Source organism: Harpegnathos saltator, unplaced genomic scaffold (assembly GCF_003227715.2).
Source record: "Harpegnathos saltator strain DR-91 unplaced genomic scaffold, Hsal_v8.6 scaffold519, whole genome shotgun sequence".
Lineage (NCBI taxonomy): Eukaryota > Metazoa > Arthropoda > Insecta > Hymenoptera > Formicidae > Harpegnathos > Harpegnathos saltator.
In genome coordinates this window covers 25,757-49,653 of record NW_020230337.1, presented here as the reverse complement: position 1 = coordinate 49,653, position 23,897 = coordinate 25,757, and the positions used below count along the sequence as shown (strand labels likewise).

Here is a 23,897-nt window from a genome sequence, read left to right as displayed (position 1 = left end):
CAGGCTCGGAAATAATCTGTCACGAAATATTAATCATCGAAATATGGGTGATAAGGTTTTAATCTAAATCCAAAATAACTATGATCCTTGTAAATCGCATCGAGTTGCGATTACGCGTTTCGGAGTTAGAGGCCACGAAATATTGAAAAGTGACAGGTTCGGAAATGACAGGTTACGAAATATTAATTAACGAAATATGAGTGATAAAGTTTTAATCTAGGTTTAAAATAACTAAGATTTTCACAAATTGCAACAACGTGCGCCTACACGTTATGGAGAATTTGAAACCGATATGTCTAGATTGATCGATGCGAAAATAATGGGTTACCAAGTATAAATTAATAAATCGTGTGCAATAAGAAGCTAATCTAAATTGGAAATGACGGCTTTCCTACCTACTAAGATACTTGGCTTTAAAGCCAGCGGCACACGGTGCTTGTTTTCGTGCTGGACCGCTTGCTGGATGAAAATACTGCGTTCTGATTGGAACATTTCCATCCATCTTCGGAAATGTACCAATCAGAACGCCGTATTTTCACTCAGCAATCAATCCAGCACGAAAACAAGCACCGTGTGCTGCTGGCTTTATGCCTCGTCTACAATAGAAGTCGTAGAATTTGACCAATCATAGTCCGGTAAGAGAAAAATAATCGACCGCGATTGGTCAATTTGTACGACTTACAACTCTATGACTTCGGCCTGGTCTACAATATGTGTTGTAAGCTGTGAGCCGTAAGAACTGACCAATTATAGCCGATTATTTTTGTAATAATCGACTGTGATTCGCCAATTCTTATGGCTTACAACTTACGACACGTATTGTAGACCAGGCCTTCTATAGACGAGGTATTAGTGTGAAGTCTATTATAAGTTTATGAACACAGGAAACGCGCCTGATGATGTTTGAATTGATTACTCAAAAAACAAGAAAGATAGAAGCACGAAAATGAACGAGAATATATTACGGAGGATAAAAGGCAAATTGAATGCAAGATTTTATGTGATGAATGACTCATGGCTAAAAGATTGCGTTGAATTTTTTATCGAAGGTAAAGCTCTTCATGAAGTAAGTCGCAAATAATATCTACCTTATTATTATTGTTGATAATTAAAATTAAAACATTAACATGTATCTTTAAGCCAACAATAGATATAGGAATACAAAGTAATTATTATATGCTATGTTTTCCAAATATTAATACGAGTTACTGTATAATTTATAAGAAATCATAAATGTGCTAATAACCTATTGTAAATTGTAAATGAAATTGCTGTTCTTTACACAGTTATAAATTAATAATGTCAGTTGTAATATATCATTTATCATTTTAGAGGACAGATAAACACATTTTGGAATTTGTGGAGAGCCAGTGGCAATTGAGTGACTTGAGGGAGATAAATAATGAAAATGGATGTCTTCCAAAGAATCTGGTGCAACAGGTCTGTACTGTGTTGACTGGCACTTACATTCTCCAGGTGAGCTTCAAGAAATATTTAGATATTTTACATTCCTGACTTCAGGGATTCAAATATTGTGCACATCATGATCCGGTATGAACATAGGTGGACAAGATGTATGACATAACGAGTTCCAAGTATAAGCAGTTATGCCATATTCGGAAAGTTAGTAGCAGTAATTTAGAAGTAACAGAGAATGAGAAACCAGTTGAGTGGGAACCAAAACCCAGAAGAATGATGCAATGGTGCCTTACAGATGGGGTACAAGATGTTACTGCAATAGAATATACTCCACTCGAACAAATGACAGTAAGATTTTTTTATTGTATTGGGTGAGTGCAAAAGTTCGTGCGGAGTTTCAATAGATGAAGTTATAAGCATCGTAAAGTGTTGTCATTAATACTTCCATCTACATATTATATAACGTTGGAAAGGTGACGTCTTCAGCTGTTATTAAAAAAAAATCATTTGTTTTCATACAAACTGCTTCGAGAAATATCACTTTAAAAATGAGTATCGATAAGGTGCATTTACGGCATGTTATGCTTTACGAGTTTCGGAAGGGAATAAACGTTGCCGCAGCCGTAAAAAACATTCAGGATGTTTATCAGGATGAAGCACCAGCTAAACGAACTGTGGAAAAATGGTTTGCTAAATTTCGGCGCGGAGAATTTAACCTTGAAGACGAGCCACGCTCTGGTCGACCTTCTGACATTGATGACGATGTTTTGCGTACTTTAGTGCTCAATAATCCGCGAATTTCAACAGAAGAAGTTGCTACAGCACTAAACGTTGACCGATCAACCGCTTTTCGGCGTTTAAAAAAGATGGGATTCGATTTGAAGCTCGATATATGGGTGCCCCATTTGCTGACCGAGAAGAACAAAATCAAGCGAATTTCTGCAGCCGTTTCTTTACTCGGGCGGCTCAATAACGAGTCGTTTTTGGATCGACTAGTGACGGGCGATGAGAAATGGGTCCTCTACAACAATGTTCAGCGCAAACGGACATGGAAACAATCAGGTGAGCATGGTGACGCAATGCCAAAGGTCAATTTGCACCCGATGAAGGTGATGCTCTCTGTTTGGTGGGATTGCAAGGGCATAATCTATTTCGAGCTTCTCCCCGCTGGCGAAACGATTGATTCGGACAAGTACTGTCGCTAATTAACCAATCTGAATCGAGAAATAAAAGAGAAACGTCCGATTTTGTCAAATCGCAAGGGAGTCGTCTTTCATCACGACAACGCCAGACCACACGTTTCGAAAAAGACGCTGCGCAAACTGAAGAGCCTGAAATGGGATGTCTTAACGCATCCACCGTATTCTCCTGATATCGCACCATCTGACTATCACTTGTTCCGGTCATTGCAAAATTATTTAAATGGAAAAAAATTTGACTCTTTGGAGGCCTTAAAAAACGGCGTCTCTTCGTTCTTCGAATCTAAACCGCGCAGTTTTTATGATCGAGGCATCCGTATACTGCCAGAACGTTGAGAAAAGATTATAGAAAACGATGGAGAATATATCATTGATTGAATAAAGATTCTTGTTTGCCTAATCACTGTGTGACTTTTACTCACAAACTCCGCACGAACTTTTGCACTCACCCAATAGTATTTTTTATTACAGAAGTTTAAAATTTTTTAAATAATTGTGTATTGGTTATGTAATGTTAATTCTACAAGTATATTTATTGCAGGGTACACTATTACCTGGCTACAAGGTGATGATAATTGGCCCAGTTCATTGTAGACGTGGTGTCATCTTGCTAGTAGATGGAAAATACAAAGAAATTGGTGGAGAGGTAGAATCTATGTTAAAACCGAATGCACTGGAGAATGTCTTAGCTAGAGCTTTGTAAGATTGCCATTTTTTGTCAATTTTCCCTCAACTTTTATGGAATGTAAATAATATATAGCATTCTGTTATAGCGAATATATTTTGTTCTTAGAAATTTTATAGACAATTAGCTTTATAACTATCCCACTTTTTTTAAATTCAATTTTACTTTCTTTTCCAGAGATGAGCCAGAAAATTCTGATCCATATAATGATAGTGGTCAACTCAGGAATTCACATCATAATAGTGGACAACTCAGGAATCAGAATAATCAGAATATGCTGTCAAATTCTATCAATGAAGAAAGTTTCTTTGACGATGATTTCGAACAAGCTGTTGACCTGGAAGCACTAACCGCGATTGAACGGCGAAGTCAGGAAACGGTTAAAACTACTCAAAATTGTCCCATAAACAGTACAGAACAAAGACAAGAAACTCAAACAGCTAGAAACAATATCACAGAAGAATTCTTGGAAGATATCGATTTTGAACCCTTGGAAGATTGGTTAGTATACAAATTTAGTTACCTTTAATTTTATTAATAGTATTTTAATTAATTAATATTATTTTATTAATAGTATTTTAATTAATAATTAATAGTTTATTAATAGTATCAGAACAGTCTATCTTTCAGGATAAATTTATTTCAAACAATTGTTTCATTGTGTTTGTTATTTCCTCTACTTCCATTGTACAAAATAATCATTCCAGGCCTGATGAAGATTCTCCTATGAGACCCTTGCAAACATTGCCATCGTCACGAATGGGAACTGAAGGTTTCGGAAAGGAAGATGACTTAATAATAGTTGAGGAAATATCAAGTTCGACATATAATTTACGAGACAAACCGTCGTTTTCCGCAAAGTCTCGTAAGAACAAGGATATCACGAATTTTCCTGACGATGACATTGACTTTGACGATTGCGAAATTATTGAGACAGAATCGCGGGTCATTTGTCAACAACAAAGTAGAAATCCGTATACGTTTAAAAGTGAAGCTGAAGCGTATTCCTCGAGATTAACGAATACTAACAAGACAAACATTGAGAAATATGCTTCCGTGAGATCCCCGGCGACACGAAACAAAAAACCTGTGGTATTATATAACATATTTAGATATCTTTTATACCGAAGTCTCTTCGATTATTTAAGATAATTCATATTTATTTTGTCTAATTAAAACTGCTAGGTCTTCATTCACACAAGTTTATATTTTTATCAAAGGCGAGCACTTCGAGAACCGATCAGAAAATACCAGAAACCACGAAGATTTCAAACTCTTTCGCACCTCCAATTTCTCCAAAAATTTGCGACGTATTGAGTGACGTGCTTCGCGAGAATATTACGGGAACAATAATATATAGAACAGTGAAGGCCAAAGTGAAGAATCATTCGACGTTAACGAAGCAAGGTAAATGCTGGGCAGTGACGGCTTTAATCACAGATTATGCGTCCAGCGTAGAAGTCTGCTTCGACTCTGAGGTATATAGAAATGGAAAAGATAAGATCTCCTGTTTCCTGATTGTAATCACAAGTCCTCGAGTCTCTTGTATCTCTTACATCTTGAAACATTCATGAGTATAGTGTATTAAAATTTTTCAGATTTTAGAGAAATTCCTTGGATTTACAGTACAAGAATTTTCGCATAAAAAGAAACTCGCAAAGTCAGATCCACAAGTGAACACCGAGCTACGACTTGTAAGTTGGATTGTATGTATAAGAATCGATATATTAAGAATGATGTATTACTCTCAAATTTAAATTCTTCAGAGCTTACGCAAGGCACAACATCAGATCGAGACTCTGGACGCGTTGTTGAAACTGGAATTAGCGCAAGGTCAAATGCCGAAAGTTGTTGGAATCACGCAGCAAAAGAAAGAGCCTACTAACAAGTCTACATACAATTAGGCGAACTCGTACAAACTATAAGAAAACCTAAGTAATCCAAAAAAATTTCTTTTACCTTATAAGAGTATTTAGTTATCTTATAGAGTATCCAATTCGAAAGCTATAAGTAATAATTGCTAAGAAAAACATAGTTTTAAAATAACGAAAATACGCCTTGGAGATGAAGAAAGAAGGATAGGAGGAAAGGATGGAATTATTGAATATTGTTGTAAAATTTATAATAAATACTATTTTCTTGACAAATGAAACAATTCTGTTTCCTATATACGGCGATTGTAATCAATACGTGCTCATACAGGATGTTTTGGGATAGTCGAAAGATGAACATATTATGTTGTTATCCTGCTTAAATATTTTTCTTATCTTAAAATCGAATTAAAGATATCAAAGACGCTAGTTCTTTAGTTTTTACATCTGTTCAAAAAGAACAAATTTCGATTAACGAATTGCATGACCATAGCATTTATTAACTGGTACACTTGATCATCGCAGTGGTACATTTTTGTCTCGATTCATTGTTCTATCTCGCTTCATTCTCTCTTTCTCTTTTTCCTCTCTCTCATTCTTTCTTGCACACTTTCATACACGTAACCCTTTCTCTCCCCTGCCTTCCTCTCTCTCACTCGTTTAATACAAGTTCACAGTTGCAGTTAATATCATTTTTTTATTGTTACAATAGATATATACTTATTGCACACTTTTCCGTGATATAAAACTCATTCCACTACTCTTACTTTCTCTCCCTCCTTCCCCCCTCCCTTTCGTTCTCTCTCTCTCTCTCTCTCTCTCTCTCTCTCTCTCTCTCTCTCTCTCTCTCCCTCTCCCTCCCTCCCTCCCTCTCTCTCTCACGCACACACACACACACTCTCTCCCTCCCTCCCTCCTCTCTCTCTCTCTCTCTCTCTCTCTCTCTCTCTCTCGCTCATTTTCTCTCTCTTTCACTCTCTCGAGATACAAAATTAATCCATCATCGAAACACGTCGCACTGATGATTCTGTTTCTAAAATGGGTCTGCAAATAAATTGTTTAAATAACAATAACTTAAATATAAATATCAACGCAATATGTCCCGTGAGCTCCTACAATCGTCGAGAGATTAAATCCTAATCTCTCCGTATCCTTGATCCTTCTGTTCTTCCTGCCTCCGTAAGCACAACGACAGTGTCGTTCCTTGTCAATGGCAACCTGCCTCTCGTTGATCGAACTAATCTTTCACAATAACGTTTTTTTGCAATAACCGTTTTTCGTGGGAGATACATGTCGGCTGCTTTGAGCCTTGGGGTCCTTCGATACTGTTAACCCTTAAAATCGTAGGTTGCAGAAAACATGAATCCTCGGGCACTTACATCGATGGATCTCCTTCATTCTGTGTATCGTATCGAAAATATGTGATCGATGATTAAAGTTGAGGTAATTTAGTTGGCATCTTTTCTTTGAACCTCTTGGTATCCTAAATCCTGGAAGGCTTGAACCCTCGTCTCAATTAGTCGCTATCTTATTCTTTCAAATAATTCAATATATATATCTCAATATATAATTCAATTAAAGCTTGCAATCTAAACGCTTCTTCAGTTATTCTAATTCTTGGGAGTTATGATCGCGGTATTTGAATCAAGTCTCGACACACCTCGGATTCATGAATTCGAGCGGATATTTATTTTATTAACTTTTCAATATCGCGCGGATCCTTTGGCTCATTCAGAGTTTTTTGGATTTTTAATCCGGAAAACTCGCGCAGCTCTTTCGCTCTCCCAACTTCCCCGCAGGACGATGAGCATTCAAGGAATTAACTTTCGGGGATGTTCGACGAGCGTGTCGTGTCCGAGTCTTCCTCGACCGGGACGATTCTCTGCAGTTCAACAGTACATGAGATGCGCAGATCGATCACCAAGACGGCGGCGGTGTCCTTGAGATCATTGGATCGCTTCTATCGATCGCAAATATCGCCGTATGTGAATCGCGTGGGAACTCTCACGGTTGCTGCCTTAGTATCATGTGTAAATGCGTGTGCGTAGGCGTATGTATAATGTATGCGTGTGTGTATGTGTCGCTCTTTGTATCGATGTATGTAGTATATGAGCATAGGTTGTGTGTGATCGGTCCGCGCACACGGTATATACTATAATGAATATCGACGAGCTGCCCTCCGGCAGTGGCGAGGAAAGCAGAGCTCTAACGGAAATTTTTCTACATGATCTCGTCGTCACGACACAGCGCCTCCGACAGACTTTTAATGTTGGGTATCTGAGTGTGTGGTATGTGAATCTGAGTGTTGCGGTGTGTGTGTGTGTGTGTGTGTGTGTGTATGGTGCGTGTGTACTGTTACGTATTCATGTATGTGTGTGTGTGTATATATATGTGTTACGAAAGGTGGTAGGTGGTTTACCAAAAGGCATAACCTCCATCCGTTCCTCCTCCCAGGAACGAGCCCTTCTTTTGCGACAGGGCCACGCTGTGGCCGGCCATCGCGGCCAATTGCGCGGCGTTCGCGGCCACCCCGGGCGGTGGTGGCGGCAGCACTGGCTGCGAGATTCCGTCGAAGCGAGTACCGTCGAAACCGTTCTGTGAAATGACCAGCATAATGAACGGATTAATGTCTGGCGGCGCAAGAGCACGGGCAGACTCCGATGCTATTTTTATTACTCCTCTACAGGACGTTTTATATGTATAAGAAAGCTAAGGCAGTTTAGTATAATATAGAGTTTGCTATCACACGAGGTTACTTCAGATATACTTCAGACATGCTCCCACACACACAGTGGGACTCTTTCTCTCCGCTTATCTAAGAAGGTATGCACACATTGAATGATGATACTTACAGGTACCATAATAGTGGGCCTTACAGGAGCAGGCTGCATAGCAGCCGCAGGATAATATGCTGCTGCTGCAGCCAACGGCGGATAATATTGCAGTGGCCCGTATGCAGTGGGATAGCCCGCCAAGTATCCACCAGGATATCCCTGTCCGTACATCGGCTGATACATCTAAGAGCGAATCGACATTTATCGATACAGTTGAAGCCCACGCGCATTAGCGCGTTCTGGTTCTTAATAATAAAACACTGTAAGTAAGCGACTCTCACCATCGGATGCGTAAGAGTCTGATCGTACGTCGGTGGCGGTGGACCTTGTGTCGCATATAGCTGCGGCTGATTGGGAAACACTCCGTAGGGCGCGGCGCCTGCAACTGTAAAGATGAGTGCTATTGTACTCCGAGTATGTGCAACAGTCCTGGGATTCTGAGAACCAAAGAACAACTCGCGCGATTCTCAAAGCGTAATGACAAGCGTTAGGCGACAAACAAACGAGCATTTACTATGCAATATTACACACGATCGATTGCCGTATTCTCTTGTTGCAATGTACATCAATTATCATACAATGTAAGTATGCACGTCGATCTTTCTTCGTAGGTAAAATCAAACGACCCGTTGCGTTTACGTTAAAAAAAAAAAGAATGAAACAGGCGCACGCATTGATGAGAGGTTCGATCAGTGGAAGTACTAAGAGATAGACAGGCCTTACCACCGTAGGTCGGGGGCTGCGTTGGCGCGGGGACAAAGCCAGTCGGTGGATGCGGTGCCACCGGATACGCTGCAACACAAGGCAACGCGAAATGCAGCTCTACCAAATCTGCAGGCCGCAAAATGGCGTGTGTGTGTGTGTTCGATCTAAGCCAACATGGTACGTGGTACCACCGCCAGAAAGGACGAGTGCCGGCGCGCCCCGACTGCGTCTCGACGCGGCGGCGAAGCCGTCGATCTACCGTCGACAAGTCGTCGCCTCGTCCGCGTCGAACGTAGCGGAGCGCGTCGTCGAGGTCGGGAACGCTGCTGGATCGTTTCCTCCGGCGTGATTTTCTCTCGTGCGCAAACGATCGATGCTTTCCTCAGCATCTCCGAGCGTCTCCATAGCGTCGGCGGTAACTAACGATTCGAAAGAGCGACTCGAGTCGATTTCGAGATGCAAAAACTCTCTGGTATTTTTGTTCCTCTAAGAGTCAAAGCTGAGAAGTCCAAGTTGATAAAGGGCATCGAAAGATGATGCTCCTCTCTCTCGGTATGATCGCTTTGGAAGATTCTTTTCATGCAACTTTTCGACTCGAGACTTTGTTTCCGAATGCAAGGCCGTTTCGAGACGCTCATACTCGAAGATAGTACACTCATTTTGTCCTGTCACGGCGGAGAAAGATCGTCCAGCGCGCCACCGATCCCCAGAGTGGTACTCCCACACCCAAGTATATCTTACACATGACATACACCGTTTTGATCAAGGTACTATTCAAAGCTCAAACAATGTTAGTCACTAAATAATGGTGAAAAGAAATAACCGAAGATATCACGCCCGTCTGTCGCCCCCCCGGGCTTTCCGCCCCCGAGCTTTTATGCCGCCCCGGAACGTGAGCCGCGTTGGCGCGCAGACGGGCTTCTTTGTAAAAACATTTACAAGGTGATCAACTACTCGGCATATTGAAGAACGTCGATTCTCGACCACTCGGTTCGTTTGATATCAATCCAATTGTCACCGACGCATATCTTTCAGACAACTTTGTTGCTTGCTATTGTATATGAAAAAGAAAAAAACACGTTAAAATATTGCAAAGGGGAAGGAGAAAAACAATTTCCGCAATATAATCGGCGATTTCTTGGTAAAATAAAGCAGAGAAAACGTTCTCACGCGAAAGTGAATAATTTGGAAAATTTCTGTCGTGTATAATCCCAACACACAATTGGGATAGATTGTGAGTGAAAGAAGCCGAGGTAAAAGAATGGATCTTTTGCGATTAAAGGCTGAGTTTGAATAATTTCAATTTCACCCGCACTCTGCAAAATTTTGCTCGTGTTCTTCGATTTTTCAAGAGGTTGGTCACCTTGGATCACATCCTCTCGAGGATCCATCGAGGTCGCTAATATATCATCCACACGAATGGATCCACGATCGAGGAGCGGCTGAGGCGAATCGCGCTCGAGAATAATTCAAAGTATCGACAAGTATCCCCCCCTGAGATTGGGGATCGCTGTTTGCAAGGAGAATTGATAATTCAACGAATGCTGTCGTGTCCTGTTTTCAGGGAAAATTGCAATTTTCGTTTTTCCGCCGAAGCTTTTGCCGCTATTCTCAAAGGCTATTCTCGAAGAGCGACTCGCCGCTGAGCAACCTTTACTTCTAGAACTAAGATTTAATACGAAACCGATCTCAAAGCAAATAGCGTTACGCAATCAAGGTAGAAGCCAAATACATTCGTCTAAGAGGTCGAGCCTGAGGGATCCGCGCGTCAACTGAGAAGCGTCAGCGACAAAACACTCGCCCGAACGTAACAAAATCTTCGAGACAAATTGTTAACATCTTGAGCTGCCGCGTGAATGTTTCGCGAGTCCTTAGGAAGCTGGACAACACTAGGATGGATCTGGAAAAGGAGCGTCTTATGAGTTACTGTATATTCTGATATATTCATTTACATGAAATTCAGAAGGTGGTACGGACAAGTTTTGTGGTTGTTGAAGTTTTGTTTTACTAAAAACAGATTGATTACTCGAGAAGCGGCACACTTTGTATTTAGCGCTCTTGGAAGAAGAATCATGTTCGGAGAGTGACGAGGATTTGGAACATTGGGAGCGCTGAGCATCTCGTGACAGGTTTACCGGACTTGGACTCTTGCTGGTATTTATGCGCATCGATCTTCTCAGCATCTTCTCAAGAACGAGTTCGCTCATGATTATGTTCTCTGCAAGCAAGCAACATGTTAACAATTCATCCGTTTGTACTTTGCTTCATCGACGACCGCTAATTAGCTCGTCGTATCCCAACGCGTTATACTTGAACGTGACATTCTCGTTACAGTTGTCAACTCGCAATCTCAATCGCAACCCGGAGCATACGATTGCGCGTATGTGGAACGTGACGGTGTACATAGATCGTCGCAAATCCCGAGACTCGGCCGCGTTCGAGGAACAGAAAAACGACAAAACAGAGCTAAAATAAAGCCAGGAGGTAAGAAGGATAACGGTTGCTCCAAAGAGTGATGTTAAAACAAGCCCAAGTAATCGAAGGACTCGCGATGTGAGAACGACAGTCGGTCTCAGCATCATTGTTACATTATCGATATCATTATTATCATTATCATCGTCGTCATTGTGATTATTGTTATCGTCGTTCTCGTCATCGTCGACCGATGACGGGACGCGATCTCTCACAAAGTTGAACCGAGGAGAAGAGAGACTCTACATTTCTCTCTTTCTCTCTCGAGGCGGTGAATGTGTAATTTATACAATGAGTAGTGGTACGATGATTATGTATATATATATATAGATATATATATGTAATATTTATATATGCATATATAGCGGTGGACTATATATACATATCGGGCTCCACACATTCAAAAAGTCGTGACAAGACTCAGCAAACCACAAATTTCTGCAAATATCCAGAGATAAAGGTCAAACATGATTAAAAGTTCCTCGGAATCGTGTGTAATAAGTAAGTAGGTAAACGTCGCGGCGACCGGCCGCGTCGCGACGCCGCGAGACGCTCGGCCGCCTGCATTTCTCTCTCTAGTCCTTTTAATTATCTAAATTGCGCCATGCACCGCGCGTCGCCGCCGTCGAGAGGTCAATTATCCTTTCGAGCGTTTCTTCTACGTTTCCACACAAATATATATATATCGCACATACTGTAAGAAAACGAAAGAAGCGTGCCGTGTAAATCTCCATTCTATTGTTTTCTTCTCGAAGGAAAGAAAGGAAAGAGAACAAACGATAAAGAAAGCGCGGTCTTTTCCAGAGTTATTAGCAAACTGATGAAACTGAAGATATCTCCGAGCCGTCTTCAAGATACACAAGACTCGAGAAAGACGGAGATTACGAATCGAAAGAAAGTTACATCTCCATTACGGAGAAAGGAAAGCGGCTTTTTCCAAGGCAGAGGATTTTTCGTCCTCCGGGCGACGTGCGCGCGGTTGCTCTGGCGCTGGATGGACATGTTATACTCTAACATAAACGTCAGCCCACACCAAATTGTCCATGATATGACCGAAGGCTGGTCGAACGGGCAGAGACGAGTGGTCCAACGAGCGGCGGCGGCGGCGGCTTCCCACACGTCCGTTTCCGCTACAAATTGCGTGATCTCGCGAGAGTTTACGGTGTCGATGATGCAGAGAGGCTACTTTACATTCTCGATTGCCAGGTACACGCGCACACACGCGCACACACGCGCACACACACTGCTGCCGGTCGACCAGTGGCTCGGACGAGGAGAAAGGAAAGGAATCTGACTCGCTTCGTATCACTGAGGGGCTTTCACAGAGGTGTTGGAAAAAGCTGATTGAAGGGAGGAAAAATGTCAAAAATTCGGAAACTCAAGGATCCGGATGAGCAGAAGGACTTGGGTGAGAATCGTTCTATTTTAAGCACTCCACGCGTTTTCTCTCTCTCTCTCTCTCTCTCTTTCTTTCTTAGATTCTTCTCTTGGTATCGTGTTACGATACACACTGGACACTGGTTCGTCCACACGTTCGCGCAGCCTTCGGTATAGTAATAAGTTATGTATCAATGTGCCACGGTGCAAACAATTATCGAATCAGTAACAACCGATTGTAATATGTAATTAATGCTAGTACGGCTTCAATGATAAGTCGAAAAGTGTCCATAGCTCCCTTTCCTCTCGCTCTCTCTCTCTCTCTCTCTTTCTCTCTTTGTCTCACACTCTCTCCCTCTCTCTCACGCACGCACTTTCTCTCTCCCTTTCTGACTTCTTCGATTTGTCCCAATGAGCAGTTCGACGCTATTCAGAGCACGATCCATTCTGATCTCGTTTGTTTTTTCGCTCGTTTCAGTCTACTCGACGACCCACGTGAAATGGCCTGGCTAACGAGACCAAGGGTGCGTCTACTTTTCTTTTTTTCTTTCTACCGGACAGCGGCTCATCGAATTGCTTCCGTGGAACAGGAAGTGTCCTTGGGACGAGTCCGCGACCATCGGAAGCGCAATGAGAAAGAACCGTTGGCAAGACGCGAGTATGCGAATTCTGTGGCAACAATTTGAGGAACGAATGCCAAGAACACGTGGTATATCAGTCGGATACTTCCGTAAATCCAACAGTTCATTGCGAAAGTAAAGAGAATGTAATTCAAGGAATTACATCCTTCTGATGAATTTACAGAGGCGGTAGGCTACAACCCGGCGAGTGGCTCGCTTGTTCTTTGCACGATCGTCAAACAACTATGAGAAAGACCGAGGGGGGGCATCCCTCTCGCTTCCGATGATGTTTCAAATAATCGTCGCAAGGACACCCTCGTCCAGTATCGACCAGCATATATCGAACGAACGCTACTTCGCTTAAGCTCACTATTAACAGTATACACGATTAACATGTCTTGCCAATCATGCGCATGCAGTCCGTCGCGTGACCAGGAGAACTCGTCTCGCGATTTCCCATCGGGGATGCGAACACATCCCAGCATCCGAAACGAGACGTGACACGCAAGCTCGAGTGTGTGGCACGTTAATTGTTAACGCGTGAAATCTATATGCGGAGAGCATATACACGTGCGGACAACGGAAGAGTGACGACGCGCGAGGAGAACGACGCTGACGAGTCTCCCGGAAAGAGCGACGTCGAGGTCATCTACGGAACTACGGTGATCACACAACAACACGACGATTCAAAACATGATTACACCAGTTCGCTCGATCCCGCCTTCCTTCGTGAATTGAAGTTGGCAAGCAAGTATATAAGTAAGGTGTAGGTGTCTGCGGGAGGGATCGAACGCGAATGAAGTAATCAATATACAAGGCGAAATCGTGAGAACCGGCTAAAACAGTATATCGAAAGAAAAGAAACATGCACGATTGTAGAAACAACAGTGGCGGGAGACTCTGGCCGACCGTCCTCCATTCCTCCCTTCGATCCTTTCATCATCGGCCTATCTCTCCGTCCCGTCTCCCCCCTCCCTCTCTCTCTCTCGCGTATGCGCGATCAATCTACAAATGATTTCTTGTTTTCAGAGAGCAAACGGAGGACGATCGTACGGTGACTCTCTTAGCCGTCGAGGAAAAAACGTTCCGAGCATGCGAACCCAGACGTAACAACTCATGGAAAAATTGAAGCTCGTTTTACTCGCACGGAGGTCTACTGTTGGAATGGCGGTAAAGGGCGAACGCAATTTCACTTTTGCATTTTAGTCAGTCGCGATTGCGTAGCTCTCGCGCGCGTTCTTCATTTCTCTCTTTGGCATACGCACTACACAGCACACACACATACACACACACACACACACACACACACACACACACACGCGCGCGCACGCACGCACGCACGCACGCACGCACACACACAGACACACACACACGTACACACGCGCGCACACACACTTTCTCTCTTTTTTTTCCTTTGTTCTAAAATCAAGCACACGCGAGAGCGGCAAATTACATTCACGGCCGACGAGTGTGACATTACGTTTCATGTGATTTCGCTGCTTCCACCAATACGACGTTCAAAGTTAAACTACTTTAAACTCAACTACCGAAGAATCAATCTATGGTTACGACTACGATCATCGGAGGAGGAAGTCGAGATGTTTCTCTCTCTCTCTCTCTCTCTCTCTCTCTCTCTCTCTCTCTCTCTCTCTCTCTCTCTCTCTCTCTCTCTCTCTCGTTCTCTTTCTTTCTCTCTATATCACGTGCCTACAACGTGCAAATGAGCGCTGCCACGAGTTTCCTCATCTGTCGATCAACTCTGAATTCTCCTTCGATTTAGAACTCGACCTGTCTCTCTTTCTCTTTTTTTCTTTTTCGTTCTCGTTCTCTCCGCGATTGTGTCTTGTCGCGCTTGACGATACTCGGGAAACTTGTGGCGCGGCTCGAAGCGACATGCACTATTTGTTAAAAGTGAGCTGGCAAGTTCCTAATGAAGTAAAAGTATCGTCAAAAGAGTATGCCGAGCTTAGATACAGCATTCGTGTCCAGCCGCTACGTTTGCGCGTGCACGTATGCACAGCTCGATGATTCGCGAATTGATTATTTCGCGAACTCACGTGACCGATTGATATGCAAAAGACGAGAATAAACAGAGATCGATAGTCATATAAAACGTAATGTCACCGAGATGAAGATTTTTAGAAGAAAAGATTTCTCTCCCGCCTCTCGACTATTCTTACATCAAACATGTGAGATCGATAAAAACCGACTTGATTATTCGACAAATTATCTGCCGGATGTTCCGGCATTTCCGAGTGTCTGCTTTACGTGCGACGATTTTCAATCTAGACTTGTAACAATATCAAATTGATGCTTCTTGTACTTGGACAAAAGAATAAAAAAACTTGCTTTGTTTTTGCACGTTACTGCCATTATCAAAGAACAGTCACTTGTCGTAAAACTCGCGACTTTACAGTAGAATATAAATGTACACGAGCGTGCAGCCGCGCGCGCGTGGACACGTCGAGCATAGAATAATAAAGAAAAGAAAAAGGAAAGATAGTATAAAAGAACAATGAGTAAAGCAATCAGCCAATACCACGAAGTTCCAGTACGAAATATCGTTACACCCATATCAATATCTTACGATCATATTGATTTGGATATATAGCGACCCACGCCTCCGACTCCCAAACACGCGACCGATCGAACACGGCGCGATACGTCACACGGCGTTCACGGTCGCGACAATGGGAAACCGATTCGAATCGCGCGCACGCGCCTTCTCCGCGTGAAGTTTGCGCATTAGCACGCTCGATACCCTTCTCCTTCGAAAAATCGATAAAAATCGCGCTTCGACCTCGCGCTTTTGTTGCAAATTTCCGCCCCTGAGAAAAATGTCAACGATCGTCCGATGTTACCCGCTGAATCACCGCTATCGTTCTCGCGGAGATTTTTTCCCGAAATCTTCCCAACTTTCTTTCACGCGGAGAACTTTGCGGCGTAGCACGATCGCGTGGAGAAGTCACGCGACTCGCGATTTCGGCGTGGCGCGTTTCTTCTTTCGAATCGGGAGACGTCCGGTGCGTTCTATATCTTTACGTACGTTGAGGTTAGAGGAAAGCCAACGATCGCTTCTAATCTTGTTGAGAGTGTTACTCTCTTCCTACTAATACGCGATCGCGTATTCGATCGTCGACGATAATAAGTACGACTCGGGAATCTATCAAGGATCTAGGGACTCGCGCTTGGAAATCTAAGAAAGCACAAGTGTAAACACTTAGAAATGCAAAATTTCCGAAGGTCCCCGAAGTCCCGGAACTCCGACGAATCCAAATGCTACACAACATAATTAATATGTGAGACTAACAAGCTGAATGTCAGCGTATTACGCATGTTATGGAATTGTGGGACTGTGAAGCGGTAATTCTGAAATCGAAGCAATTTCGAAAGGGCGAAACGTGGAATCAAGTTATCTACAGGTCCGTAGATCCTCTGAGACGTTTATGGATTCTTTTCTCAACGAGACACCTTGCCCTCCCGCGAGGGCAACGCACTTGAATAACAGTGGAACAGTTTAGAAGCAACCGGGATGGCTTGCCATATAGCCTCAGCATATTCAGGTGGTATACATATTTATATAATATTTATATATATATATGTGTGTATATACGTAATATATGTTGGTTAAACACGTAGTGATTTAAGGTAATATATAGAGTAAGGTGAGATTAGATACGTGGCTTAGGCTGCGCCGGTCTCCGGAGCTCCACCTACTGACTGGGATCAAATCGTCTTTGTAATGGTCCGCTGCAAACACATTGACAGCCAAACTGTAGGCACTATCCCTCCGCTCAAGCTGCTACACCGCCAAAGGTATAATAAACGGTAGCAGATTTGCAGCAGTATAACAGTATCTTCGCATGTTCTTACTAACAGCATTATATGGAGTTTAAGGAGCGCATCGGCTCTCCATTTACAGGCTAAGCTTTACGTATCCTTAACACTGCGCTCTGCAGGAGCGCAGCACCTGCTTTGGGAACAGACCAGACAGACTTGATAATGAAATGTCGTACTGGAGCTTAACAGCTCTTAATGACACTTTTATGAAGGATACTTTTTCTCTCTCTTTCTTTCACTCTCCCTTCCTCTCCCTCTCTCTCTCTCTTTCTCTCCCTCTCTCACACTCTCTCTCTCTCTCTCTTTTTCGCCAGAGCTGTTCCACAAATGTCTCGGATCTATTGCACACTGCTGTATCGTGCAGATGATAACTGAGCAGATCCGTGACACCTGGAACAGCTTGAGCGTACAAACAGATGCTCAAGTGAACTCGATCGCTTTGACCCTGCAGTGTCTATTCTATCATAATTGGGTACCGCGAAACTGTTTGCCAAACTGTACGTGATACTCTCTTAAGCTCTATGAGCCCTTCTTTTATCATATTTTTCACATACGGGCGTTTGTGCGCAATCTCATTCGTAATTGTGTGGCTCCTGCATCTGTAAGAATACGACTGAGTAATATCAAGAGATGACCTCCGGAGAGTATATGTAACTGGATAACAAACAAAGACACCAGAATGGGTCTGTATCCCTTGAATTTCCATTCAACGATTCAACCAAGAAATCGTGTTTCAATCTTTAGTACATGTTGGTGGCAGAGAAAAGGCATTTAGTCAAAGTACATTTAAGATCAAAGCTGTTGTTCCAGCTTCAGGGAGATAACATACATATGCATATACGTTACAAGTATCATTTACGTATGTTACAGTATGCACATGTGTGCACTTGGTAGAATTCATGTTTCATCAATGCGTACATATTCACTAAGGATGAGAAAGGAAAATTTTGCATATTTTACAGTGAGAATGCATCCAAAGATATATTATTAATGAGACTGAATAGATTTGAGTATCAGAAGCAAATACTTGTAATTTAAAAAAAGTTGAAGACATGAAATTCTGATAAAGTATCTCAAGAAATAGGAGCAAGAATCACAAAGAACTGAGACTTGGAGATATGTGGAAAGAAATTAAAAATTTAAAAGGCGCAAAGATTTGTGGGTCCAAAGGCCCAGCTGATTTTGAAGAATCTGAAAATGTAAGTGTGCACAGAAGATGATGCAATTTTGCAAGAGTTGCCGGAGAATATAAAAATCTAAGAGAGCCCCCGAGGACATTGGCAGTGAACATGTCCGACGAAAATTCGGAGGCAGCCCGTGAGGAAAAAATTTCCGAAAATATTTCGCAAAGGGGAGCGGGGGAGATGCGAAAAAGACAATTTGCAAATTCGGCGCATAAGCCGATGTAAGATGCAACGGGATTCTCTCTCTTTTATCACGGGGAAAAAGAGAGAAAGAGAACGAGCAAGTCTCCGGAGGCCATTTTGTATTCCCAGTGCGATGCGCGGTATTGATTTGTCCTGTCAACTCGGGCCAGGTATTCGGAGCGATTTGTGCCGACGCCCGGGACCCCGGCACGCGAGAAGCGAACGACGGCGCGTCGCCTCGCATCGTGAGCCGTGTGCACCAGGAGTCGCGTCGACGCCGGCGTCACTTCGGGTGACGGTCGTGCGTCGCGTCGGGTGACAAGTGGTGAAGCACGGCTTATCTTAACGAGCGCACGCGTGTGTATTGCGTGTACGTGTATGTGTGTATGAAAAGTGTGTCCCCGTGTATGTACGTGCACGCGCGTTTCCTGGTACCTGTGCGCGCCTGTGTATGTGTCTGTATGTTTCCCTCTCTCTTTTTCTCTCTCTCTCTCTCTCTCTCTCTCTCTGGGTCTGTCGGTGTATATTACACGTAACTGAACAGTAACACGTGTGACTACGTGGTATAATTACCTTTCTTGTCGGTCATTATTGCTTAAAGTTTCACAATTTTACTAAAAAAAAAGTGGTACGTTATTCCTAATTAAATCACCGATTCGAGTCTCGCAACACTGTTCGGCCGACGGGAACGGCTGTGACACTTGACAGACACTAGCGCCGTTTATTGAGCGTGGCTGTGGTGGCGGCGCGGCGGCGCCGCGCGCTCCTGCTCACTTCGCACTTCGATTGGATGTCAGCTTCACCAGTGAGAGAGCTGCGAGGTAAAGGCTGCTCTTCAGAGTTTTGCATTTGCGCACATTAAATCACGACGTCAATGTATATCCATTCGAAAGATTGGCTACGTTCAGCAGAGAAAGTTTTGTAACTGTTGCAAAATTTGTGAATCTGATTGGTGCGTATTTTTGGATTTAGTCAAGTTTAAAAGCATATGCCAATTAGATTAACGAATTTTTTGCAGTTGTAAAGTAATCTTTTCTGCTGAATGCAACCAATCAGGCTTCGAGTCGAGTCCTCATGTGTATACTCAGGCTGTGTTCCAAAATTCATTGGCTGCGTTCAGTAGAACAAAGTGATCAGTGAGCGCTTAGTGATTCTCGCTCCTGATTGGTAAATACTTCTGGGTCTATGAAGAATCTAAAAATATGCTCTAATCACAGACAATAATCACTAAGCGCTCACTGATCATTTTGTTCTACTGAACGCAGCCAATGCTAACGCTGAAAAGTTATAGTTTGCGTGGTACAAACCAGAGAGAAACGCGAGAGCGGTGTTTTCGACCGACTTTCCGCACTGGGAAAGGGCGCCATCTGCATCCATTTTGAGAGGAGAACTACGATGCTACATCCACTTTCAGGTTTCGGCGGTAAAACCTGTATGTGGTGGCAGTCCGTGCTACATCCATTTTTAGGCGATTTATGTCCGTGCTACAACCATAATAGCGTACTTGACAAGCACGGTCTCGCACATTGTTACGCGTTTATAACATGAATTAACATGTTAACATGTGCAAAAAAAAAGAATTGACATTGTGTATGATTAATATCATGAAGATCATATGAAGTGTCCGGTAATTAGCTGCCAACCCGAAGTGTGAGGGTAGATTGGGTTGAGACAAACATAAAAGTCCCATACCATTTTGCGAGATTCACAATAATTATCGAGTTATTAATGGCCTCGTTCAGTAGAACAAAGTGATCAGAGAGCGCTTAGTGATTATTGTCTGTGATTGAAGCATTCTTTTAGATTTTTCATAGACCCAGAAGTATTTACCAATCAGGAGCGAGATTCAGTGGAAAATCCAGTAATGTTGTCCAACTGTTGAGTCTGCTGAATGCAGAATGACAGAAGTCAGAGGATTAAAAGCGCGCCGACATAGATGATTCGAAAAGCGTTGCAGCTGCTCGGGGCAGCGATCATGAATCTTTTCCCTAGCGTGAACTAATAAAAAGTAAAAGACTTCTGTGAATCAATGAAAAATGAAATGAAAAATTTTATATGAATTTGTGAAAATCGAAACATTTCACACAACAATTGAGTCGTTCAACATGGCAGTTGCGCGTTCTGGATAATTCAATGAATACCAAAGAAATCAAAATGATCAAAATAATAATGTCCGTGTAGTCCGAAGGATATTACGTGACACGCAAAATCCGTTTGATATAATATCCAAAGAAAATGGTCAAAATATGTATGTACGTACACACTACAAACACACACAGCCGCCATGCTTGGCGGTCTTCATGGCCGAACCGGAAAATACACTCGGCACAGCTCTTTTTAAAAGTTGGGTATCTAGTATAGTACAGACATCTGTGACTGGCAGTGAATTTTGGAACACGGCCTCAATCTGCGAAGCGTAATTGGATTTGGATGCATACTTGAAAGAATGGACGAGTGACTAGTCTCTGTTGTTTTGCCCATGATGTGAAAGAAAATGAGAGCGAAAGACGTGTATTGAACATATACGATGTATGTTCTTGTCGTTTAGGCACATAAATATATATTTATTTATTATAAATACTGAATGTATTCAACTATAGTCTATAATTCCATTGCATTGTCGGCTGTATTTTATCAAAACTATATATATATATATAAATATATGTGTGTGTGTGTGTGTGTTTCTCACGTATGGTACTGTATTTTCTATCTCAGCACGCATGCGTAAGCTATTTGTCCATCTCGAAACATTGCTCAGATATCGAACAATGTTTATTTCCAAGGCTGTTTTGTAACAATATTTGATTGCCATTACTTCGAAAGATACAATTACAACGGCAGAATGGCATCGATTGCTCGTATTGGTATCACGAAGCTCGGATATAATAACCTTGTTAGACAATTATGTAAGGTTAGTACTTGCAATCTTGCGGATTTTATTCTTGATATTCAAGAATGATCTGTAAAACACGCAATTAATTTTGACAATTGAGTCACAAAGAACTCAGCACGATACAAATGTTACTTAATATGGAATAAATATATATATATATATATATATGTCAATGCAGGGTTGCAATTAGGTTAAGTTAAAGTTACAATTACAATAGTTGCATAGTTATAGCAGTTATAATCATTAGGAAAGCTACAAATAACTTTAATGCAATTAAGTATGCAATTTATCAGTAGAATATTCAGATGTAGTTGTCTTACTTGTATTCCGTACAAACTGTACAGGTAACAACTGCTGGCAACTGCTGGTACCAAGTGGCTTTCATCAGTAGAAAAGCTAAACGTGTAGCTGCAGGTATACGGGCACGGTTGCAGCCTTTTGACTACATGAATAAACAATATACTATGTGGCAACAGTTGGTTGATCCAATAATTGACAGGCTGGATGATAATTCTAAAATAATAGTTATCGAAGGTCCAATGACCTCAAACAAGGCTAAGTTAGGCCAAAAACTAGCAGATGAACTTGATATGATATATTTACCATCACCAAATTTCGACGAGTATTACATAACCAACTATGGATATGATTTACGTACACTTGATGATAGACTATCGATAGGTGCACAATCATGTGACTTAAAGAAATTCCTGACAAATCCGCATCATCCTAATGTGCCTATGTTCCAATTACATTACTTCCAACTCAAATATGATCAATACATTACTGCTTTATTGCACTTATTGTGCACTGGCCAGGGAGTAATACTCAACCGCTCTTTCTATAGCAGTTTTGTATTTGCACAGGCAATGACAAATGCAGGCTATATGCGTCCTCAAGCACTACGATTTTACAATAAAGTTGTAGGAATGGCAGAGGATGCAGTGATGAGGCCTCATTTGGTAATTTATTTGGACCTGCCTGTTGATGTTGTTCAGGTAATTTATTTTATTATCATAGATAATACATTCAGTGTAGAAAATTGTTATAAAATAATAGACTTTCTCCAAATCTTATAAAGTAATCCTGAATATAAAGACCTGGAGAGAATTGTTTGAAAGGAATTAAACTTTTAGTACTTTGCAAATCTAAAATTTCTGTTGGTTTAAGTATTTTTATATTGATTTCAATTCAGTTTTTGTCTCTAAAGCAAGCTTTGGATTTTGCATTTTGTAGATTTCAGTTTTAGGCAAATTCTTTATGCAAATATAAGTGTTTTTATATTTGTTATTCAAATTGTTCTATAAATAACATTTGATATCAGAATGTTTTATCATTTTTTATTGTGCTTAATAATTGCAGGAAAGAATAAAAAAGCGAGGTATACCATACGAGGTGAATTCAAAAGTGCTAACAAGAGAATATCTCACGGATATTGAAACATCGTACAAACAAAATTACTTAAAGAAAGTTATGAGTCATTCTCATGTACTGATGTACGACTGGACGGAAGAGGGAGATGTTATGAGTGTGATCGATGATATCGAAGAATTGAACTTTAATATATACGACAAAAACGGTAAAATGGCGGATTGGATTTTCGAAACTGTGCAAGAGCTTCGTATTAAAAGAACATATCTTCATGAGAGATTTTATCTGCATCAAGATTACCTCACAATCGATCTTAATGTTCCGGAATTAGCTTATACACCTGACGAAGTGAAAGAAATACACGAAAACTACATAACGGTACATATATATTTATAAAAATCATTGCTGTTGTAATTTTAGTATTTATAACGGAAGACAACAAGAGTCAATTGCAGATTACATACAGATACAATTTATTTAATATTTATTTCTACTTTTTTTTTCTACTTGTGCTCTGTACATCATGTTATGTATTATTTATTTCGATCGTAAAATTGCTTGATATTGCTTGTCGAGAAATTACGAGTTGGTTAGAAGTACGACAAATATCTTTCGAGTATCTTTATACTATGTAAGTATTAATTTTGCAACAGATACCTGGTGGAAAATATGATACGGGGTTCAACACAGACATGGGGGACAAAGGAATCTTGTGGAAATATCAATTATCAAAGATACATAGGTCCCTCAGAACTCGACCTCGTGACATGGAAGTGCTAAAGGAAGAATTTAAGAAACTCAAAGCTGCTGCGTTTGGCTCAAAATAAGGAGAATATGTTCTCATATACGTGTAGGAAAAAAAATAGATAAAACTTGTAAACACAATAGCTGAAGCAAAAATAAATTGCTGTTATAAAATAAACATCATAAGACGATATTTATTCTTTTTCTTTAAGGACTGTGTAATGACATAAAGGTCCATCTACAATGGCTGCAAGAATAAGGTTCTAAGCGTAAGCAGTAAGAAATAGACCAACCACAATCGATTATTATTAATAATCGATTATGGTTGGTCCATTTCTTACTGCTTTGGGCCAGAGCACAGACTTCTGCATAACGCATAATACAAAACGCATAAGAGAATCAACTAATCAGAGTTCTTCATTTCTGTCCTGAGGAGGGAAATGAAGAAAATTAATTGGTTTATTCTCTTATGTGTTATGTATTATGTATTATGCAAAAGC

General features: G+C 41.5%; 3 protein-coding genes across 10 annotated transcripts; 2 read left to right on the top strand and 1 right to left on the bottom strand.

Moving 5' to 3' along the window:
- The first annotated feature begins 865 nt into the window (after window positions 1-865).
- Window positions 866-5,714, top strand: LOC105185483 (recQ-mediated genome instability protein 1). Of its 4 annotated transcripts, none has more exons than XM_011145029.3 (9): window positions 866-1,049; window positions 1,333-1,440; window positions 1,522-1,767; window positions 3,160-3,317; window positions 3,481-3,804; window positions 4,011-4,395; window positions 4,524-4,781; window positions 4,902-4,997; window positions 5,070-5,714. In XM_011145029.3, exons 3-9 carry the CDS (start codon window positions 1,573-1,575, stop codon window positions 5,205-5,207), a joined length of 1,554 nt encoding a protein of 517 aa, XP_011143331.1. In that variant the 5' UTR covers window positions 866-1,049; window positions 1,333-1,440; window positions 1,522-1,572; the 3' UTR covers window positions 5,208-5,714. The 4 variants fall into 4 exon arrangements, with proteins under 4 accessions (XP_011143331.1, XP_025158724.1, XP_011143330.1 ...); XM_025302939.1 differs by having other exon boundaries at window positions 1,333-1,476; window positions 1,564-1,767; XM_011145028.3 differs by having other exon boundaries at window positions 866-1,066; window positions 1,333-1,476; window positions 1,564-1,767; window positions 4,524-4,710.
- A 431-nt stretch (window positions 5,715-6,145) lies between these two features.
- Window positions 6,146-19,127, bottom strand: LOC105185484 (DAZ-associated protein 2). Of its 5 annotated transcripts, XM_025302927.1 has the most exons (7): window positions 18,963-19,115; window positions 17,577-17,621; window positions 8,732-8,800; window positions 8,290-8,393; window positions 8,027-8,191; window positions 7,594-7,769; window positions 6,146-7,134 (listed from the first exon to the last, which is right to left on the bottom strand). In XM_025302927.1, coding segments are annotated over exons 1-7 (576 nt in total). In that variant the 5' UTR covers window positions 18,979-19,115; the 3' UTR covers window positions 6,146-7,133. The 5 variants fall into 5 exon arrangements, with proteins under 5 accessions (XP_025158712.1, XP_011143332.1, XP_011143334.1 ...); XM_011145030.3 differs by having other exon boundaries at window positions 6,335-7,769; XM_011145032.3 differs by lacking the exon at window positions 17,577-17,621 and having other exon boundaries at window positions 6,335-7,769; window positions 18,963-19,127.
- Window positions 19,128-20,771: 1,644 nt separating this feature from the next.
- Window positions 20,772-23,588, top strand: ND-42 (NADH dehydrogenase (ubiquinone) subunit ND-42). The gene is made up of 5 exons (XM_011145036.3): window positions 20,772-20,918; window positions 21,105-21,300; window positions 21,627-22,280; window positions 22,645-23,031; window positions 23,307-23,588. The coding sequence occupies exons 2-5, from the start codon at window positions 21,232-21,234 to the stop codon at window positions 23,478-23,480; spliced, it is 1,284 nt and encodes a 427-aa protein (XP_011143338.1). The 5' UTR covers window positions 20,772-20,918; window positions 21,105-21,231; the 3' UTR covers window positions 23,481-23,588.
- Window positions 23,589-23,897: the final 309 nt, after the last annotated feature.